Source organism: Typopeltis vanoorti, chromosome 19 (genome assembly GCF_054136105.1).
Source record: "Typopeltis vanoorti isolate ZY-2024b chromosome 19, IOZ_Tvanoo_1.0, whole genome shotgun sequence".
NCBI classification, from domain to species: domain Eukaryota; kingdom Metazoa; phylum Arthropoda; class Arachnida; order Uropygi; family Thelyphonidae; genus Typopeltis; species Typopeltis vanoorti.
In genome coordinates, this window is record NC_143567.1 from 37813425 (window position 1) to 37836626 (window position 23202).

A 23202-nucleotide genomic window follows, 5' to 3' on the forward strand; every position below is an offset into this window, starting at 1 on the left:
TTTTGCCAAAAAGACATCACAAACCTGCTGTCTAAATTACACACAAAAAAGTCTCCTGGCCCAGACGGAATTCCTCCAATTATCCTGAAGGTCTGTGCATCTGAACTGACTCCTATCCTATGTCACCTGTACACGCTCTCTTAATCCACTGGTATATATCCCAAAACCTGGAAACTAGCTATATTCAACCCATTCCTAAAAAGGGTGACAAATCACTGCCATCTAACCACCCTATCTCACTCACTTCAGTCCTATTTAAAGTAATGGAGAAAATCAACTCTCAACTCCTAATCTACCTTGAAGGTACCCGGCTATTAAGCGACCACCAGTACGGATTCCGCCAAAGCCGTTCAACAGGAGATCTACTCTCACACATCACCCATCACTGGACAAACGCTATGGAGAAATTCTGTAAATCCCGAGTAGTTGCACTTGATATCTCCAAAGCCTTTAACCGAGTCTGGCACAAAAGCTTACTAAGCAAACTCCCATCATTTGGACTGCCTCAGGACTTCTGCAGATGGATTGCCAGCTTCCTGTCTGGACGCACACTATGTGTGATGGTAGACGGCTCCCTATCCTCTCATCATCCAACTAATGCTGGGCTCAAGGCTCAGTCCCTCAAGGCTCAGTTCTCTCACTGACCCTCTTCCTTCTATATATGAATGACCTACTTCAGTTGACCTCTAACCCAATACACAGTTTTGCAGATGACAGCACACTACATTCCTCCCTTTCATTTGACAAATCCTACCCTATACAACTCACTTCAACCCACAGAATATCAACCACCACTGCCCTTAATTCCGACATCCAAGCCATCCTCCGATGGGGCTCAGACAACCTCTTCAACTTCAACACTAGTAAAACTCAGTTCTGTCTTATTTCTCAAAAAAAAAAGAACCATTTTCCCCCAGCATTGTTTTCAATAGCACTCAAATTCACAGACAAGACAAAATTTCTCTTCTCAGAATTACCATGACATCAAGCCTCTCCTGGCATAAACAAATCACAACCATTGCATCCTCAGCTTCCAAAAAACTAGGTTGTCTCTTTCGCTCAAGACGTTACTTCACCTCTAAACAGTTGTTAACACTATACAAGTCACAAATCTGCCCAGCTCTCGAATACTGCTCTCACATCTGGAGTGGGGCTCCAAAAAGCTCCTTCAAAATGCTTGACTCAATACAGAGGAGAGCAATTAGACTAATAAATGACACATCCCTCACCAACTCGCTCCCCCCACTTTCACATAGACGCTTGGTCTCTGCAATCTGTATATTCTATAAATACTTTCATGGGAAAGGTTCATCTGAAAAGCATCAATAATTCCCCCACTCTGTACTAAGCCCATTGGAACACGTACAGCTGCCACCCGACATCCTTTTACAGTACACCTCGAAACCCACAGAACAAGTTTCTTCTCCTCATTCATCCCTGCTACTGCAGTACTGTGGAACGGTCTTCCCCCTGATGTATTTCCCATGAAATACAATATACAGGCGTTGAAATTAAATGTAAACAAGTTTCTCCTTTCAGAACCCATCACCCATATACGGTACTAACGTACTATAGGTTGACCAGCCAACCTCCTGTATATGGGCCCAACATAAAAAATAAATAAATAAAAAAATTTGACTTCACTGAAGTCAAATGAACTAATAGTGGAAAAATCTTCACTGAAACATTTACTAGAGAAATTCATATGTAATTCTCACATTCAGTTTTATTCCCTTTTTTAATACATGAGAGCTCTATGCCAATCATATGGAATTTGACCTTCTGAATTATGAAGTGTGGCAACCACAACTTTTATACCTCCATATTTAAACATTTATGGTTGAATATTATCTACTCCAGCTGATTCCTTTCCACATTTTCCAAGTTTTTGATGACTTTTCCTTCCTGAAGTATAAATATATACTCCTGTCTGCATTCCTCTTGAAAATTTTCTACTATTGTTCTACCACTGCTTGTTTTGTTTAAGTCATTCAAACTCCAGACATCTAGGATATCCTTATGTTCAGTTTTCATATCACCTGTATCATCATATATGATTTATTTTACTTTTTACTTAATGTACGTAGCCAACAAAATTGCTATCAGACTTATCAGTTGATTCATAACATGAATTTAATTTTGCTTCTGTCAATGCATATATCAAAAGCAAAGATTGTTTTAGTATTCAAATATAATACCAAATATGAAATTACTATATAAAAAAATCTAGTTTCTTTCTTTCTTTTCTATTTTTAACATAAATTGAATAATTTTTTGCAGTACTTCCCACAGCATTATCCCAAGAACTGTATTTTGTGGCACAGATTGTGACCTTATTTGTGAGGAAATTCAGCTCGCTATTGTGAAGGTTTTGTGCTTTCAGTGTTTGCAACAGTGCTTTGGGTCAGGTCTTATCTGTAGTTCATTACAGTGCATCATTATTATTGTGTGTGTGTGTGTGTGTGTGTGTGTGTGTGTGTGTGTGTGTGTGTGTGTGTGTGTGTGTGTGTGTGTGTGTGTGTGTGTGTGTGTGTGTGTGTGTGTGTGTGTCACTAGTAATGAACAGCTACCATAAATGGAGATCAAACAACAGCCCTCTAGCTGCCTCTCGCCATTTTTTTTTTAAATATCAATTTAATATAATTAGAGAGAAAGAAGGAATCTTTCAACATTTATCACTGATGAAAAAGTGGTATGAGAGGAGGCTGCTCCAAAGAGCAAAAGTGGATGGAATGAAGGGAAAAAAATGAGAAATTGGTTCTATAAGAATAGAATTGAATGGTGTGTAGATGTTAACCAGTGGCTGCTCATATCGTACAGGAGTAAAGGAAATTAGAACAATGACAGTGGCCGGATCAGTGGAGCAGTGCCTATGAAAGCATCTGTAAAAAAAAAACAATGTAAAAGCAGCATCTATAAGGATGCAAGTGGAAAGAGGGATATCTATTATGCAAATTATCCTCTTCTATATACAATTGAGAATGCTGAAAGATTTGGGTGCAACCACTCTAAGGTCAGATGAGCTGGGATTAATAAAGTGTTAGGAGTTGAGGAGGAGAGCAGTGTTTTTTTGAACAACAGCAACAACAACAAAATAATAATAATGCCAAGTTTTGAGATGACTATTGACGTGATATGTTTGTACTAGGATTAGCTACATATGAAAGTAAACCCAAGAAGAAAAAAATGATCTTAAGGTGGAAATCAGAAAATTATTAAGGGTGCAAAGCAAGATCTTTTTTCTAAGAAATAAGAAATAAAACAAGACTGTGTTTTGATAACAATGAAATTCACTAGATTATCCTCACCCCACTTGGGATAAGATTTTGGTTATGGAAGAGCTTGAACTCATTTCAGTTCTACAAGGTTCATTATTCAAGAAACCATGTGGAACTGAAATGATTCAAGCTCTTCCATAGCCAATATCTTTAACACTGATCTCCTCACCATTCTTAAGTGGGAGTGAGGATAATCTAGTGAATTTCAGTGCTATCAAAACACAGTCATGTTTTATTAATAATCAGCAGCAAAACTATCGACAGTGTATGTAACTGTGTGTGTGTGGATAGGGTGGCATACATTTTTACTTAGTCCTTCACACTCTGAGTGGTTAAACTCTTAACTTCAAAATAAAAAAAAACAAACTAAACTAGATCTCAAACTTGCACACAGATTCATATCCCAGGATCTCAGATAAATATCATAACCTCACTGTTAACCTTAATAGCCATTTAAACTCATTAAGAAATTGAACCTTCACACACCTTATAATCAAAATAAAAATCTTTAACTCACAAATATATACAACAACAAGTTAGTAATTTAACTACACAAGTGCCAATGCATTCTTCAGGTTACAACAAGAAAATTCCTTTAATGTACATAACTTCCTTTCTATCACATAAACTAACAGTTATTACGCTATATGGACCAAACTGCTGGAATTCAGTCTCTCACTTCCTACAGAAACTTTTATTCTGTCTTGAATTCACACATGAGAAAGAGTTATCACTTCATGTCAACAGCTTTATTTACTTCAGATTCACTTCTAAACAATTTTACTTTCTATAAGAACAAATCAGCAGCATATGTCATTGAAGAATAACTATTAAAAACCTATCAACAGTTTTATCACTTCAGAACAATTTTGCCTTCTATATGAAAGCTTCTAAAGGAATAACTAAAACATGTCAATAGCATCAAACTGCCTTTAAGATTGCGAATCCCAAATAAAACAACAAACTTTAATGGGATCATTTAAATCAGGATTTAAATCCAACAAAAAGGGATACCATCATTTTAACTATCCAGGCCAATAAAGCTAAGTGGTATTTTTAAGAAAACTTTGAATTACTTTTTTTTTTCAGCACTTGCAAGAAAACACTTATTTCTTTATGTCACTCACAATGATAATCTGTTATTTCTTGACCTTGTGATCAAAATATTCTATTCAATAAGTGTACTTCTGTTGCATTACACTAATATATGAGTAATTCACTCTATTATCACTGGAACCAATGAAAATAGAATGAACCAAGGCAATGGAACCAATTCTTCAGCAAAGCAGTCAACGCTTTTCATCAACTTGCCATTTTGAAATGCAACCTCAACCTGCAACTTGTCTGTACACCAACATGTTTTCTTTACAAATAAACACTTTTCTGAAATCTGCTTTAGAAAGTGAAATTGCTCCTCTTCTAAAAAAGGTATAATCATTTTGTTAGAAGCTAAAATGTAATATCATCCATAATCAAAAAATCTTCATATCTTATCAATTTTAACATATGGTTTTAAAGAAAAAGCTCTGGCCAGTCAGTCATGCTGCTTATGTCGCTAACATAAGCAGCATGACTGACTGCCAATTCAAAATGTAGTTTTAAGTAAAATAAATAAACACTTATAAGTATTATAAAGAATAATCTACAATGATGATGATGATTTATGGTTTTAATAGCACAAGGACGGCAAAGGTCATACTGCACCACATCAAAGGTTACAGCAGTACACAAAGTAAGACAATCACACATATCCATGACTGCAGCAGGATTCAAACTTGCGACTATTGGTTGGAGAGCAAGTACACCAACCACTTGGCCAACCAGGCTGGCCGTCTACAATGAAGATGCATTAAAAAACTATAAAATTTTCATTTGCTGATATTTTTGATGCTAATGCAGTTTAATTATATCAAACAAAAAGGGGGGGGAGGGGGAAGACTAAAGTCAGAATACCTCCTCTATTAATTTATGCTTTGCTATGTAAATCTGATTTCTTATATGACCTAAAATGCAATACAAAAAACAGCAGCTAAACTTCAAGGAACACTTTAGGGACTTTTGGTTGTAATCCCCAACCGTATGATCATTTCCAAAAGAAAACCCAAAAAGACAAGATAAAGACAAGATATTAATAAGTAAAGTTAACCAAGGAAATGTCAAAGTTGATAATCATCTCTTCTTCAAATATCAGACGTAGCATACAGCAAAGCTGTAGTTTTGAATCCCACAATAGCACAGACCACAATTTCAATGGTGGTCGATGATTTCTGTCACCCTGTGTGAGACAACCACCTAGCTTGTTAGTGATCTGAAATAGTTAGGGGGGGGGGGGAAGAGGAGGAGGGAAAATACCATGTGTGATCAATAGAGAAGACCTCCCTGATTATTTAATCCCTAGTTCAGCCGTGGTACTATGTGGCATAATTTTGTGGGTGGGATTCAAATGAAGAACCAATCCTACTAGTACTACCATATAAAATATGTTGAAGGAGCCGACTTATATATATATATATATATATATATTTTTTTTTTTGGTATGCTCTTGGATTCTGATGAAGTTCACTTTGAAACCTATTTGTTTAGCAACTTCAACACAATCACTAAAAGAAAAAATAAAGACACTATTGTTCTCCATAAAAGAATTAAACTAAGAATCAGTAATAGAAAAAATTAAAAAATATAAACATAAATGAATGGAACACATTCAAAGAATGAAAATAGAAAGATTACCAAAACAAACCTTAAAGTACAAGTCATTAGGAAAAAGAAAACCAGGACGTCCTCTTAAATGATTCAACAATGACTTCTAAGGCCGGAACAGGCCATGCTAGGCCTAAATTTTTGATATGCATGATGATGATGATGATGATTGTTCTCCATGTTTTCTACTTTTTTTTTTTTTCATTTTCACTTAGTTGGCTTATGATCCTAGTCTAAATAATTTGGCATTGTTCATCTCCTTGTTTAAAAGTCTCTGCTAAAAAAATGTAGTCGAAGGACAAAAACTGGTTAGATTTATGAGGGTAGTCTGAAAAGATCTCAGCCTCGACCGTAGATGGCAACACTATTGGCAAGATCTTTTTTTTTTCTAAGTTTGTACATCTGTCATAAGCATCCATGTGAAATTGCAAGTCATTCTATTAAGTAGTTTGTTTTATACAGCTGTCTGAAGCAAAAGTGTTGTCTGTATCTCTTGAAATGGATAAAATTGAGTATCGTGCAGTTATAAAATTCTTTATAAAAGAAGTTTAACACCAAAAAAATTCATTCGAAGTTCAGAAAAGTCTATGGGCACTCTTTTACTTTGTTTTTGACAATTAAGAAATGGGCTGCTGAGTTTAAACATGGCCGTACCAGCGTTGAAGATGATTAACATGAAGGATGTCCAAAAAGTGTAACACCACCAGAAATCATTGATCAAGTACACGATATGTATTGGATGACCAGCGAGTCAGAGTTTGTGAAATTGCTGAGACTATAGGCATGTCAAAAGAATGTGCATGATATATTTTGCATGAAGAATTGCAAATGAAAAAGCTTTGCGCAAGATGGGTGCCACGTTTGTTCACAGCAGATCAAAAACGCACTCGCATGAAAATCTCTGAACAGTGCTTGGAGCACTTTAACAAGAATAAAACTGATTTTGTGCATCGATGTATTACTATGGATGAGCCTTGAATTCACCATTACACACTAGAATCCAAATAGCAGTCAAAACAGTGGACAGAAGCCGGTTGTTCAGCACCAAAGAAGACAAAGTCAGTTTCAACAGTAGGAAAGGTCATGGCATCGGTGGGATGGTAAAGCCATTTTGTTTATTAATTATCTTGAAAAGGGTAAAACAATAACTGGGGAATATTATTCCAATCTTTTAACCACACTAGACGAAAAAATTCGTGAGAATAGATCCGGTTTGCAGAAGAAAAAATCATCTTTCATCAGGACAATGCACCTGCCAACGAAAGTGTTTTGGCAATGGGAAAATTAAGGTTCTGCACAATGAATTGTAGGAACATCCACCCTATTCCCAAGATTTGGCTCCCTCTGACTTCTATCTCTTCCCAAAACTAAAACTCTTCCTCACTGTCAAAGTTTTTCTTCGAATCAAGAGGTGATTGCAGCTTTACAGGGGTATTTTGCAGATCTTACTGAGAACCACTACAAGGATTGGATAATGGCACTGGAGCATCGCTGGAATAAATATATTAGTCTTAAGGGAGATTATGTTGAAAAATAAAAATAATTTTGAAATTATAAATTTGTTTTTTCATCTGTTAGGCCAAGAACTTTTCAGATCACCCTCTCATATTAATGAAACAAATATGCAAACTTTACAGTTATAACAAACAGTAAATGATATTAAATTAGTCTAATAATAAACAAGACAGTGATAAATCTTACATCTACAGTAAAGATTATATCTATCAGCAAATGTAACTGATATGTGAGAAAGAAAAAATTGGGGATATTATATAAGATAATACAAACATGCAATATTGGTCATCTAATATTGCTAAACATTTTCAATCATAAGAATAATACACATCTGGTCTTGTAAACCAGGATAATGCTGGCTTGGCAGTTGAGGGAATAAAATGTATCTGCTCTCCAACCAACATGTAAAAATTCAACTACTTTAGGTGTGGATGCTTGTGAATGTCATCAAATAGTAAATGAATTTCATTACCCATGTGAGACCACCATCTGGCTTATTATAAAGATGAAGTGTCTTTGAAAAGTTCATTTACACTATAAAGCAGGATTTTCTGATTAATCTAATCCTTAGCTATCAATATTACTAATGGACTATTGGGTCACAACCTTTTATGGAAGTGGGATTAATATAAAAAAATGATTCTATCACAGCTGAATTATTATTTTTTTTTTTTAAAAAAAAAAGGGAAGTCTTACTCCAATGCCTGTCCCATTGTCTTGCATCTGCAACAATTTCATACCTCCCAATTTTACTATTATCTGAATATTGGTTGCTTTGGCATCTAAACTAATAAGAAATGAATAAATCAAATAAATCTTTATACAAAATATTTTCCATATTTAAAATTAAGATTTAATGAAAGTTAAAAACTGTTAATAACAATAACAAAATTTGAAAACATTAAAATTATGACATACAATAATGTAAAAAGAATGTCTTTTGAAATTGCATAACACCACAATAATTGCAAATCTTATGTACAGATGGTAATTATTTATCATGTAGTGGTGCGAACCACCACTCTGCTTAATGAAAGCTCAAAAAATTATCTAGTCCTCGCCCCCCCACAGGAACATTCAATCCTACAGCCAATAATACCAGGATGCTGTAAGGGAAAAAATAAGTGAACAGGAGATAAACCATATAATCAGTAACTGTGATCAAACTAATATGCACTAAATGAGATATTCACTACCACATACAGAGGTTGTCTTGGGTATGTTCACAGTCAGAGCCCATCTTTTCACATGCACGCGCATGCTGCAATCAACCCTACACAAACTAGATCACAAAAGCAACAGCAATGCAGAGTGTGGGCATGTGGTTTGAGAGAAAGAAGGAATCTATGAAGGTGTTTCTTGAAGAGTTGGAGATTGTATTCATTGGAGAAAATGGTATGGGGAAAGCTGTTCCAAAGAGCAAAGGAAGACCAAATAAAGAAAGAGAATGAGAAGTTGGTGCAATAAGTTTAGAGCCAACCCATAATGAATGATGACAAGCAGCTGCACATGTATATTATATATACGATTAAAGGAAAGCACATGACTGTTATAGCCAGTTCGGTGGAACAGCTCCCATAAAAGAACTTTTAAAAAGGATATAATTCAAAAATAGAGAAACTATGAGAGGATGATTGAAAATATTCTTTAAGAAGGAGAGGGGTGATCATCCATTCAACGAACTGCATTTCTAGATACAATAGAACATTTATAGGGAGGTTTTGGGTGTACAATCCTATATGTGAGAAAAATACTCTAAGGTTTTGCAGATTTGGAATTTTTATAGTATTAGGATTGGACAGGAGAGAAGAAATGTTTTTGAAATGGCAGAATCCATACTGGCTATCAGTAGCTAAGTGATTGATGTGTCTCAAAGCAGTGAAGAAGTGATTCTCTGAATGTTTTCTACTAATGGCAATCTCTCTCTCTCTCTTTTTCTCTCTCTCTCTGTCTTTTGAGAGTATTCAGGTGAGAACAATGGGACAATAGTTTGATGGCTGACTTATCTCTCTCTCTCTCTCTCTCTTTCTCTCTTTTTCTGCTTCTGTGCTGTTGGGCAGATGCCAGTTTGCATATGTGTGTTATAGAATGGGTGCTAATGCTATGAGCAGTTCATGGTAGTGGAAATTTTGCCTTGGTAATCTATAACATCTTTCCTCCAACTCTTATATAACAAGAGTTGGAGGAAAAGACTGATATCACCATAGTACCATCAGGATGTGAAAGAAGTGGAAAAGCGCAAAAGCTATACCCAACAACTTTTTCAAAGGACAAAAAGCCTTGACTGCTCTTTGAGCAAGAGGCAAGCTTTTCGCATTTGACTTTATGAAGTTTACTTTGGATGTTTGAATTTTCTTACAGTTGTTTTGGGGAGTAGCAGAGAGTGAGAAGCTGTGATTTTTGACTTAAGTCTCTGAATGTAAATATTATTATTATTATTATTATTATTCAGGTCTCCAAGGAGTCAAAAGACTCATCGAGGGAGGTCCTTTCTAAGACAAAGTCTGTCAAGACTCATCGAGGGGAAGTCCCCCTCTGAGAAACACAAAGTTTATCATACCACTCCTTAAACCCACTGACCGTTCTCGCTCCCACCACTCCATCAGGCAATGCATTCCACGGCTCAACCACCCTCCACACAAAGAAACCACTCCTTACCCTCTTGCTCACAGTTTCCTTTCGTAACTTCCAGGGATGGCCTCTTGTCATCACGCCTTCCCGCTGATCAACCAAGCGAAAGAACTCCCCAGTGTCAACCCTGTAACCACCTCTCAACAGTTTAAAAGTCTCAATCATATCACCTCTCCTTCTTCTATCCACCAAACTCTGCAGTCCACATTCTCTCAGCCGATCCTCATAACTATCCTTGTACAGTCCTGAAACCATCTTTGTCATCCGTCTTTGTATCCTTTCCACGGTTAATTTATCCCCTTCAAATCCTGGGGACCAAATCTGAGAACAATAGTCCAAGTGTGGTCTGATCAGAGACTTATACAACGGAATGATAACCCTCTTATCTCTGCAGGTCAGTGTACTTCTCATAATAGCAGCAATCCTCTGTGTTACCTTCACCACCTTTGCAATATGTCCCCTAAACTTCAGGTTTCTATCAATCATCAACCCCAGATCTCTTGTCTCCCCTACTTCCTCCAGTATAACTCCTCCCATAGAGTATGCAGCATCCCATCGATGTTTCCCAAACCTCAAGACCTTGCATTTTGCTGCATTAAACTGACACCCCCATTCATTTGCCCATCTATCTAGCTTATTTAAATCCTCTTGCAGGGCTACCACATCTGCACTATTACTAATAATCCTTCCAAGCTTCGCATCATCCGCAAACAACTGAATATCCCCCTGCAATCCACTGGCTATGTCATTGATATAAAGGTTAAACAATATAGGTCCTAGTACTGAGCCCTGTGGGACCCCACTTGTAACCCTCTGCCTCCTGGAAACTGCTCCACCATACACAACTCTCTGATACCTATCAGACAGCCAATCCTGAATCCAGTTGACCAATCTGACATCCAGACCCATGTGCTGCAACTTAAATATCAGCTTATCATGTGGCACCCTGTCAAATGCCTTCGCCAAGTCTAAGAAAATTGCAGTATATGCCTTTCCCTCATCTAATGCTCTTGTAACTTTATTATAAAAGGCTAGCATATTGCTAAAACAAGAGCGTCCTTTCACAAATCCATGTTGATTCTCACAGATAACATTACCCTCATCTGCCCAATGCTGTACACGGTCCCTCACTACTTTCTCCAAGATCTTAACAACTACTGATGACACACAGACTGGCCTATAATTAGACACTTCCAGTCTGTTACCACCCTTATGCAATGGCACTATCTTACCTTCCTTCCATTCCCTGGGCACCTTTGCCAAAGCCAGACTTTCATTGAAAAGCCACGTTAAAGGTATTGTCAATTCCCTAGCACATTCTCTCAAAACTCGTGGTGAAATACCATCCAGTCCCACAGCTTTACTGACATCCAGAGTACTCAGTATCTGAAACACACTCTCCTCCTGTACCTCCAGACCTCGTACCAGTCCTATCCCTCTAGCATTAAAACTGACTCCTCTAGGATGAAATACTCCAATAAAGTGTTCATTGAACAATTTCACTATGTCCTCTGCATCAGTCACTCTATTCCCATTTTTATCCCACAATATCATTCTTCCACAGTCATTTCTCCTCCTACTGGCCACATAGCTAAAAAATTCCCTAGGATTTTCTTTGATGCTGAATTTTTATCTTGTACTGCTCTGGCACACTTGCTGGAAAACAAAGGCTTAGACATGAGTCAGGAGGAATTAAGGGGAATGGAGAATGCAAGTTTTTGTGAAAGAGCAGAAACAATAATCAGACCAGGAAAAAATGGTGCAGAAATTCTGGAGGTCACAATTGGCATTGATGTAGTGCCATACAACATGAGGCTGAGACCAAGTGAAACAGGTTCACATTTCCTTTTCTGTTGAAAAGGAAACATGAAAAAGATTACAATCAGAGTTACCAAGAGGAGAGCACATATATTTATAGTGAATTTGGAGGGAAAGCTGATTCAGGAATGATCTAAGATGTTAGAAAACTTATGAGATTCATGTGGTATTCTGGTTGGTAGGTAGGTGAACAATTTGTATTAGAACATAAATGAAAGTGAGTGGCTAAGATTCTCTTCCAGTTTGATCTATAAAGTTATTAAAGAGAGCCAGTTTGAATCGATACTGAAGAGAAAAGAAACACAGCATCTGGAATCAACTTTCAGACATAAATAATCAAACTGTCATTTATTTTTTGTTTCAGGAAATGGCAATGTAGAAGAGTTATTAATAACTAATTATTAATTCTGATATTTGCAAAGTTAAATTAGTATTATCAGGGGATCCACACAATGGTATAGACAAGTGCAAGCAAGCACTACCAGTGAGACTGAAAAAAAGAGAAAAACGGTTTTTTAATTGTTAAAACTGTTTTAATTGAAGGCCTACAGTCCTAAACAGTGCTACCTATTGTGCTTGATTATGTGTGTTGACCACTCAGTCGATTATCTGTAGATGAGAGTTTCCCAAATGAAAGGCAGCTTGATGCAACCATATTTAGAAATGGGGGAGGGGGAGGAATAGTGTGTATGGGATAATATTTTTGGGATCTTTAATCTCATAGGTATCTTTAAGGAATCATTCTGTTTAAGTAGTAGATTAATTTTGCTCTGTGTTGACAGGGGTTTTTATGATGTCATACTGTTGGGAGGGAGAGGAATGATGCGACTTTTAGTGGATGTATTTACCTGTACGTGTGAGTTTTCTATAGACAGTGAAGGCCAAGAATCTAACTAGTTTGTGTTGTTAAATATTTTATATGTTTTGTACTTAATTAGTTGCTTGATTAAATCCTTTCTCATTTAAAACCTTATTTAATTGAAATCCTACCAGCTGCTCTATTGTTATGTCGTTGCTTTCTCTATAATTTCTGATTTATATCTTCCTATTCTTTCTTTCTATTGCTATTTTACTTCTTCAGATATCAGGCCTAATATACTTATATCTAGGATTGTTTCCTCTTTGGATACTGGCAAATTTATTTTATGCTGCACCAGCCAGTATCCTATAGTAGAAAAGATCCTTACTCAGAAAGACAATACTAGATTCTGAGGCATTCTTACACAACGATCTACTTTAACACTGCCGTATAGATTCAGATTATTGCAGTCATGACCTAAATCTATAATTATATACACTATTTAATTCCTTCCCGCCAAAATAGGTTCTATTTTTATAAGTGGTAGTTTGGAATCGTAATCAGGCATGACTCAGGTTTAGATAAATATGACATGTTTATTGGAATATCTAAACAGAAAACACAAAAATTCATACACTCAATTTGACTCAATACTAAATAAAAGACTCGAGTTAAGAGGTTAACATATTCTAAATTAAATCAAAGCCTTATGAAACATCGTAAAACACAGTAATTGAAAATTGGGATAGATTGCAAATGATATGAAATTTCCTTTCATATCATTTGCAATATTCCTTTCAGTTTAGTTTCCTAAATTTCCTTTCTGCAATGCTATTCATAAGATAATATAAACAAACATTCTAATGTTACTCAGTTACTAAAAATCCACAATTCTAATCTCGTTAAGTTAATCCTATCACATACAACACAAAAGATCTCTTCCAAACAATTCTTCTTACTCTCAAAAGAGGTAACTCTTTGGAGTAAGAAGAATTAACTCTCTAACTATCTAATTAGAGACTGTCCATAAAGTTCTTTAGGAAAATGTTCTTAATTTACATTCGCAAATAATCTTCTCTCTTCTAAGGAATTTTATACACCAAATAGAGTAATGTTACTTTACTGAACTTTTTCCCGTGTCTCTCAGCACCACATGTACATCTGGTTACTTCTTGTCTATTGGCTGTCCTTACACCAACGTAGGGGTTACGCTATCTTCATGATTTCTGCCGAAAACGGACTTGAATCTCTATGTTTCAGGATACATTTCGATGGGACTTTTCAGCGACGGCTTGATTCTGCTAGGACTGGAAATTTTACCTTCAGCTCTGCATAGAATCCTACTCCATTCTCAAGAAAGCTCGCTGTCTGACATCTTATCTTAGCACAGACGCTTCATCCCCCCTACACGAACTGCCTGCTAACTTCCGAACCACCAAGCAGGAAAACGATACGATAAGAGAGAGCTGATACGGTGCTCGTCCCCTTATATTCTTCATTTGAGCGCCCTCTTTTTTCTCAGTCCCCTTTCCACACGACCTATATCTTTTTCCTCCTTGGGTTCATCCCTTGCTCTCCCGACGCTGTTATGCCCTTGTATTCACCGAATACGCGTCGACGTACGTTCCATGTAAGCGACTGCCGCCGGCGTTACGCTGCACACGTGTACTTGTATACTTTCTAAGAATTATTACTTAGTAACTATCTGGTGACTCACATTCTATACAGCTTAAGTGAGGCTTAAAATTAATATTAACAAAATTCCTCCTTTAACACGTTCATTGCCAATCACGCGATGCGAGCTCTCACCAAACGGCCGATCACGCGTTATCGCGTGGACGTCGCTAACTAAATAAAAAAAATTAAAAAAAATTGGCCACCACACGAAATTCCAATTTTCAGCTTGACAATGAAAGTGTTAAAACATTCTCTAATTCGATCTTAGTATAATCACAACAGATTAAAATACATGGAACATAAGATAAAAATAACAATTTTATACATAAAGTGAAGAAGTTTCACTTTTAATTTCAGCTGGTGTGCAAGTATTTCTCTTTGTTAGTAAGTTTAGTATGTTAGATTCTGAATGAATGATTTCTTTGCAAGATTCCTTCATTCAGGATCTAACAGCGTGTAACTAGCATATCTAAGAAGGACAAACTATCTAAGAGGTTTTTACTTGGCATTTCCTCGAATTAGATAGAATATGTTTAAAAGCAGCATGCTTATTTACATGAATATTTTTGTACAAATACATAACAACACCAACATGTCAAATTATAGTAAATTAGTTCATCATTCATCATCATTAGTGCTCTGTGTCTTGGCAGGTCCAATGGTATAACTTAGCAGATTCTCTTCCTCCAATTTCCTCTGTCTCTTGCTTCCTCCTTCATTTCCTGATATCTTTTTGTTCCCATTATATCATCAAGCATCGTTAGTCGTATTCTTCCTCTTGGTCGCTTTCCTTCAATTTTCCCTTCTATCATTCTTTTCAGTAGGTTGTCTCCCCTTAATACATGTCCTATCCAGTTATGCTTTCTTCTTCTTATGGTCTTTAGTAAATTCCTTTCTTCTTCAACTCTTTGTAATACTTCTTCATTGGTGATTTTTTCAGTCCACTTCATTTTCTCCATTATTCTCCATAACCACATTTCAAATGCCTCCAACATTTTAGCTTCTTTCTTCCTAATTGTCCATGTTTCTGACCCATATAAAGTCATATTCCAAATATAGCACTTAATAAGCCTTTTCTTTAGATTTTTATTCGTTTTATTAATAAACAAATTTTTCTTGCTATAAAAGGCATATTTTCTTTTGTTAATTCTTTCTTTTATTTCCATGTCACATTTTCCATTTTCTTGTATTATACTACCAAGGTATTTGGTAGTATAATACAAGTCTCACTTGCTCTACACTTTCTCCAATCATCATACTTCCTGGTTTCCTGGAGACTCATCACTTTTGTTTTCTTTGCGTTAATTTTCATACCATATTTCTTGCATATATTTTCACATTTTTGCATTGGGTGCTGTAGTTCATCTTCGGTATTAGCTAATATTGCCTGATCATCTGCAAATCTAATATTTTGTATTGTGCATAATATTTCCATCAGATATTTCCAACAGATGGAAATATTATGCAAAACCTATTTTGCATAATATTTCCATCAGATTTTCCCATTTCATCATGTCAAATGCTTTTTCAAGGTCGATGAAACAAATATAAACTTCTTTATTCCTTTCGCATATGGTCCTCATTACTCCAATTGCATCTCTGGTTCCTCTGTCTTTTCTAAATCCAAATTGATCATCCCCCAGAAAATACTCCACTCTATTATACAATCTTTGATTTAATATTCTTAGCAGTACTTTGGAGGCATGTGAGAGTATGCTTATAGTTCTGTAGTCACTGTACTTAGCAGGATTGCTTTTCTTTTCAATTGGTATAAGAATACTCTCTGTGAAATCTTTAGGCCATACTCCTGTTTTGTAAATGAGGTTGCAGAGTTTCCATGTTTCTGTTATACCTTTGTTCTCCAGTTGTTTTAGGATTTCACTAGGTATTCCATCCACTCCTTCCATCTTTGCACTTTTTAATTCCTTAATTGCTGTTTCTACTTCTCTCTTTAGTATTTCAGGACCTCTTTCTTCTGTTGAGATTTCATTTTGCTCTTCCAATTCAATTTTTGTTGGTCTTTCATTTTTTGTGGAAAGTTCTTCGATGTATTCCTTCCATCTTTCACCCTGTATTTCAATATCATAAATCAGTTTTCCTTGCTTATCTTCTAATGGCAGATTTCTTATGCTTTTTTTAATATTTGTAATTTCTTTTGCTTTTCAAACATTTTATCATATCGCCCCCTTTTTTCCATTTCTTCAATTTCTTTACATTCTGTTTTTAACCATTCCTCTCTTGCTTTATCAGTTTCTCTTCTCAGTTCATTATTTAATACTTTGTATTTTCTTCAGTGTTTACATTTTTCCATCTTCTTCTTCTTTCTTCCATTTTTCTTATCATTTCATTTGTAATCCATGGCTTTTTAATTCTTTTCCCTTCCACAAAACCTATCTCTTCAGCAGCTGTTTCATATATCAAGTTTTTCAGTTGATTCCATTTTGCATTAACATCCATAGTTTCTTCAGATATATTCTCTTTGTTCCTTATTTTATTTTCCAGTTCTTCTCTGAATTTCCCACCTCATCTCCTTTGAGTTTTTCTAGGTTCCACCTTTTCTTGCTTTTACCTTTGTTATTTTCTTATATCGTATTCTTAATTCCATAACAAGCAAATTATGGTCTGAGTCAATATTAACTCCTGGATATGTTGATATCCGTTTTACACTGTTTCTGTACCTGTTTTGTATTAACATATAATCAATCTGGTATCTTGCGATATCACCTGGCATTTTCCATGTATATCTTCTTCTCTTTGGAAGTTTAAACCAAGTATTACCAATGATTAGTTTGTGTCTTTTACAAAACTCTATAAGTCTTTCACCTCTCTCATTCCTTTTTCCAAGGCCATATCTTCCTGTTATTCCCTTCTCTACCTTTTCACCTACCACCGCATTCCAGTCTCCCATCCAGATGGTACACCTTTTAGTTCTGTCTTCTTCCATTATCTCTTCTATTTGATTATATATCTCTTCTACTTCATTTTCATCATGGTCACTTGTGGGCATATATATCTATATAATCATTTATATCCACAGGCTTTGCTTTCAGTTTAATCATAATCACCCTGTCATTTTTATATGTTATTTTTTCTACCGAATTTTTAACCTTTTCATTCAAAACAAATGCTATTCCATTTCCCCCCCGTGTTCTACAGGAATATATAATTCTATAATCATCACTTTCAAAATCTCCTATATCTTCCCATCTGACTTCACTTAGACCAACCACATCCAATTTATTCCTCTCCATTTCTTTCTTCAAGTTCTCTAATTTACCAGCTCTTAACATTGTTCTTACATTCCAAGTTGCAGCACGTATAGTTTCTATCTCATTCTCTCTCTTGGATGTTTTATTTTCTTCCCATTTTCCTCAATACTTGGGATCTCATCCTCATTGTCCATTTGAGGATTTCGTAGGCTAACGACCTGAGAAGCCTCCTTTCTTCTTCTGCCAGGCATGACATCCATCGTTTGCCGATAGACCCATTTTTGCCAGTTGTGGAAACTAAATTTGCCGAGTTCACCATATTTCTTGGAAATAATACTGAGGTAGTTTCCTGTTGCCTTCCTCAGGAAACCATTATGGTATGGTTTCAAACCTGGGAGAGCAGCAGACTCCCACTGCTTAAAACAGGCTACTCCTCTCACTACTAAAGGTAGAAAATAAAGTAAATAGAAAAGATTCAACCCTAGCCCTCGAATTACTCTAATAGCATTGGGGGGAAGGAACAAGAAGAAGAGAGGAAGCATAAAGAAAGAAGATAGGGACCAGTCTACAGGATTAACAGACGTACATTACACGAAGTAAAGCATGATCCAGCATCAGGTACCTCGGGTTTGCCATTCCCGTACTCACTAGAGTGAGCCCTTGAGGATAGTAAATTAGTTATTATACATTAATTTTTAATTAACCTATACTCAAAACAAAACATTTTCAATCCCAACAATAAAGAATGAATGTGTATATTTCTTCTGTCCTCTTTTCCATCTTTTCATTATGCCTTCTGGTGGCTGGTTCAGCTATGTACAGGGTGTTCGGGATAAATTTGACAGTTTCGTAAGGAAAAAGAAAATCTTCTTTGTATCTATTAAATTTAATGAATTGACAAAAAAACATTACAGGCAGAGTTAATTACAATACTATCAACAAGATTTACTCAAAATAACCACCATTAGCATCGATCACAGCTTCAATTCTGCTTCGGAACCTCGAACAAGCTGATGCTACAGTCTCCCTGGGAAGGGCCGCAAAAACTGTTTTAATTTTATCCATTAACTGGGCTTTTGTATTACTGGAAGTGCGATTGGTGTCTTTTTCAACTGCGCCCCATACAAAATAATCCATGGGGTTAAGATCTGGGGAGTTTGGAGGCCAAACATTTGGACTGGTGAAGTCGTAGAAATTTTCAGACAACCATTTTTGACTTTTCCCAGAGGTGTGGCAAGGGGCCGAATCCTGCTGCCATACATACGGCCTACCATTGGCTACCCTTGTTATCCAGGGCTTGACTACAGTTAGCAACTCCACGAACAAAGCCCGAACTCCAATGCCAGGGTTCTTCAACACCTGTTCCTGCAGATTTGCGAGGAATTCTGCTGTACGAACGCAATCAGATTGTCTGCTAGGGATCTTTCTTCTTGCTACATCCTCGTAGTCACCATTGCAAGTCTCTAGTTCATGCCTGATTGTTTTTACTGTATTCAGGGAGCATTGGGCAGCAGTCGTAATATCCTTATTTTGATGGCGGGCACGAATCATCATGATACAAGTTATTCTCTTCCATGATTCAGGTGGGTTCCAGCTATCCATCCTTTCTGACATCTTGTATATGAATGAAGAAGGGTCCAAACTTTTAAATGAAGAGAAGTGTGTGTTAATACATGTAACTTACGGAAAAATATAATTAATTATAAATATGTCAAATTTATCCCGAACACCCTGTATAAACAAACTCCTGTTATCTATAAAAATTAAGTGGATATTAAATCCAGCATTATTTCAAAGCCAAATATAGAAACTATAAAAGTTTTGTATGAAATTTGACCAGAGAGCTTACGGAAATACATTCACTGATATTTATGAGTTGCCCTAGCAACTTATAGGAGAGATGGATGCCCAAGCATTAATTTTTATAAATTTGCATCGCCAAAGTGAAGCCTTTTGGCTCTTTATTTTAGTAAATCCTGTACATGCCTGAATTAACAGATAAACTTAAACTTCAATTCATATTATTATTACGTGATCTCCCTCCAGGGAGTCCAAAGACTCATCGAGTGAGAGCACCTACTCTACAGCTCTGTCTCCACCTCAATCCATCAACTACAACGAACCACAAACCAACACCATCTAGTATTTTCAACCACCAGTATTTTCACAGACAATCACAAACCTCCATGACAACAGTGGGATTCGAACCCGCAGCCTTTTGGTTGGAGAGCAGATAAGCTAGCTACTCGGCCAACCCAGGCTGGCTTTAATTAAATCTCCTCTCTCTCTCTCTCTCTCCAATGTTAGACAAATTTGGCAAATTACAACCATCAGATTATCACATATTATCATGACAAAATCCCTCCATACACTTATGAGGGTGGTCTGAAAAATTCTCAGCCTCGACCATAGATGGCAACACTATCGGCAAGATTTTTTTTTTCTAAGTTGGTACATCTGTCATAAGCATCCATGTGAAATTGCAAGTCATTCTATCAAGTAGTTTGCTTTATACAGCTGTCTGAAGCAAAAGTGTTGTCTGTATCCCTTGAAATGGATAAAATTGAGTATCATGCACCACTATGCCAAGGGTGGGGAAAGTTCACCACTTTCTCCACCCTTGGCCAACTTCTTTATGGAGACTTTCGAAGAGAAAGCCTTAAACTCTGCCCCACAAAAACCCACTATTTGGCTTCATTACATGGATGATGTATTCACTATTTGGCCACATGGCTCAGATACACCTCCACTCCCTCTTAACACACTTAACCAACCAACAGCCCAGAATCCTGTTCACCCTGGAAAAAGAGGAAAACAACAGCCTCCCTTTCTTAGACACTCTAATCACTCACCAGCCTGATGGATCCTTGGTTTTCTCTGTTTATAGAAAACCCACCCATACAGGCAGATACATTCACCAGCAATCCCCCACCCTCACAACAATATAGGGTATTTAAAACACTATATAACAGGGCAAAATTAATCTGTTCAAATGGCAATGCCCTAACTACGGAACTAAACCACAATACTTTCTTAGCCAATTGCTACAATCCCCAAAAAATCCAAAAAGAATATTAAAACCAGTAAACCATAACCCCCCCCCCCTTCACAATAAAGATTACACTAAATCTATCACCATTCCCTACATCCGGGGCATTTCGAAAAATATAATCAAAATCCTTAAAAAATATGACCTGACTTCTTGTTACAAACCATATAAAAAGTTTGCATCCCTTATCTACTCTACCAAAGATCGACCACTTCCCCTGGACCTATCTGGGGTATACCAGGTCCCTTGCAGCTGTAAACTGTCCTACTTTGGCCAAACAGGCAGGACAGCAAATATCAGGATTTCAGAACACAAAGACTACATCCGGTTTCACTAGTACAGCCACTCTGGGTTTGCAGACCATGCTCTGGATACCTGCCACAGAATATGTTGGAAGAAAGCCAAAGTAATACACCACAGCAAGTTCAAGTATGAAACACTATTCATAGAATCAGCCTCAGCTTTAAAAAACGTTCAAAACCTCAACAAATTTGGGTGCATGAGACTGCCCCAAATTTGGGAGATTTTCATCATGAGAACATCAGGCCAATGGCCAAGACAATCCAATATAGCCCACCAGGGGGCACCATTAGGACTTTAGGAACAAGAGTAGTTTCTTGTCTTCTGCCTAATTTGCTTTTTGTAGTTCTTGCGTGCACGTGTCATATTTGTATGTTTCCGTGAAGATGGCAATGTGACATTGCCGAAATATAGGAAGTATTCATTAAAGTTTCTTTTAATTAATATTCCAGTATACACTGCAAATTCCTTAAATAATTTAATAGTCATGTGTTACCAATACAAGAATGAGTATCACTCAGTTATAAAATTCTTTGTAAAAGAAGGTTTAAAACCAAAAGAAATTAATTCGAAGTTCATAAAAGTTAATTGACACCCTTCTCCTTCATTTTCGACAATTAAGAAATAAGCTGCTGAGTTTAAACGTGGCTGTACCAGCCTTGAAGATGATCCACGTGAAGGACATACAAAAAGTGTAAGAACACCACCAGAAATTGTTGATCAAGTGCACGATATGGTATTGGATGACCAGCTAGTCAAAATGCATGAAATTGCTGAGACTATAGGCATTTCAAAAGAACGTGTAGGATATATTTTGCATGAAGAATTGCAAACGAAAAAGCTTTGCGTAAAATGAGCGCCGTGCTTTCTCACAGCAGATCAAAAAAAGCACTCGCATGAAAATCTCTGAACAGTGCTTGGGGCATTTTAACAAGAATAAAACTGATTTTGTGCATCGATTTATTATTATGGATGAGACTTGGATTCACCATTACACACCAGAATCCAAACAGCAATCAAAACAGTGGATAGAAGCCAGTTGTTCAGTGCCAAGGAAGACAAAGTCAGTTCCATCAGCAGGAAAGTTCATGGCATCAGTGTTTTGGGATGCTAAAGGCATTTTGTTTATTAATTATCTTGAAAAGGGTAAAACAATAACCGTGAATATTATTCCTATCTTTTAACCAGACTAGACGAAAAAATTCATGATAAAAGACTTGGGTTTGCAGAAGAAAAAAATCATCTTTTATCAGTACAATGCACCTACACACAAAGGTGTTTTGGCAATGGGAAAATTAAGGGATCTACACTATGAATTGTTGGAACATCCACTCTATTTCCTAGATTTGGCTCCCTCTGACTTCTATCTCTTCCCACAACTAAAACTCTTCCTCATTGGTCAGCATTTTCCTTCGAATCAAGAGGTGATTGCAGCTGTAGAGGGGTATTTTGCAGATCTTATTGACAACCATTACAGGGACGGGATAATGGTGCTGGAGCATTGCTGGAATAAATGTATTAGTCTTAAGGGAGATTATGTTGAAAAATAAAAATAATTTTGAAATTATAAATTTGTAATTATATTGAATTGAATATCTCTGATTCTCTTGATAACCAATAAAAACCTGAGTTAATAAATCTGTGAGCCATAATCCAATACTGGCTGACCAGAGGTTATATATACATATACAACACTATCGTAATTTCCATCCTTCTTTGCTTCCTATGAGAAGTGATGCAAAATTTTATATAATCATGATTTACTTATCATGTTCGTTTTTTGCAGCATTATATATAACAAGTGTAAATTTCATAAATAAGGTTTAAGTTTTGTTATATGATAAATAATCTAAATATATATATATATATATATAAAATGTCTGCATTTATTAATGCAATTGTATGCATTAATTAGCATTACTGCAACTGCTATGTGGTTCAAGTGGTGGAGAAACAAAAGGAACTTTATGTTGTAAACAGTCTACCTGCTTACCTTAATGTTGTAATCCTTATGGAATTACAGAGACATAAGGTAGGAAGCTTATAGGAGGCCTGAACTATCTTGAAAATATTCCTTGTTTGGTATCAAAAGTTTTCAGACCAAGCGGGGGGGGGGGGGGGGATATATATGTGTGTGTGTGTGTGTGTGTGTGATTAATAAAAATGAAAAAAAAAAAAATCCTTAGCCCACCCAGAGTATAAATGTATACAAAATACAAATAGGCT

The 23202-nt window shown here is 36.4% G+C and overlaps 1 protein-coding gene across 2 annotated transcripts in view; it reads right to left on the reverse strand.

Annotated features, from left to right (window-relative positions):
• Mlh1 (DNA mismatch repair ATPase Mlh1) overlaps window positions 1–23202 on the reverse strand; it is a 426615-nt gene that overhangs the window by 304296 nt on the left and 99117 nt on the right. For both annotated transcript variants that reach the window (XM_090408883.1, XM_090408882.1), the window contains exon 3: window positions 8190–8280. In XM_090408883.1, coding sequence (XP_090265009.1) covers window positions 8190–8280 — 91 coding nt within the window. The remainder of the gene's footprint in view (window positions 1–8189; window positions 8281–23202) is intronic.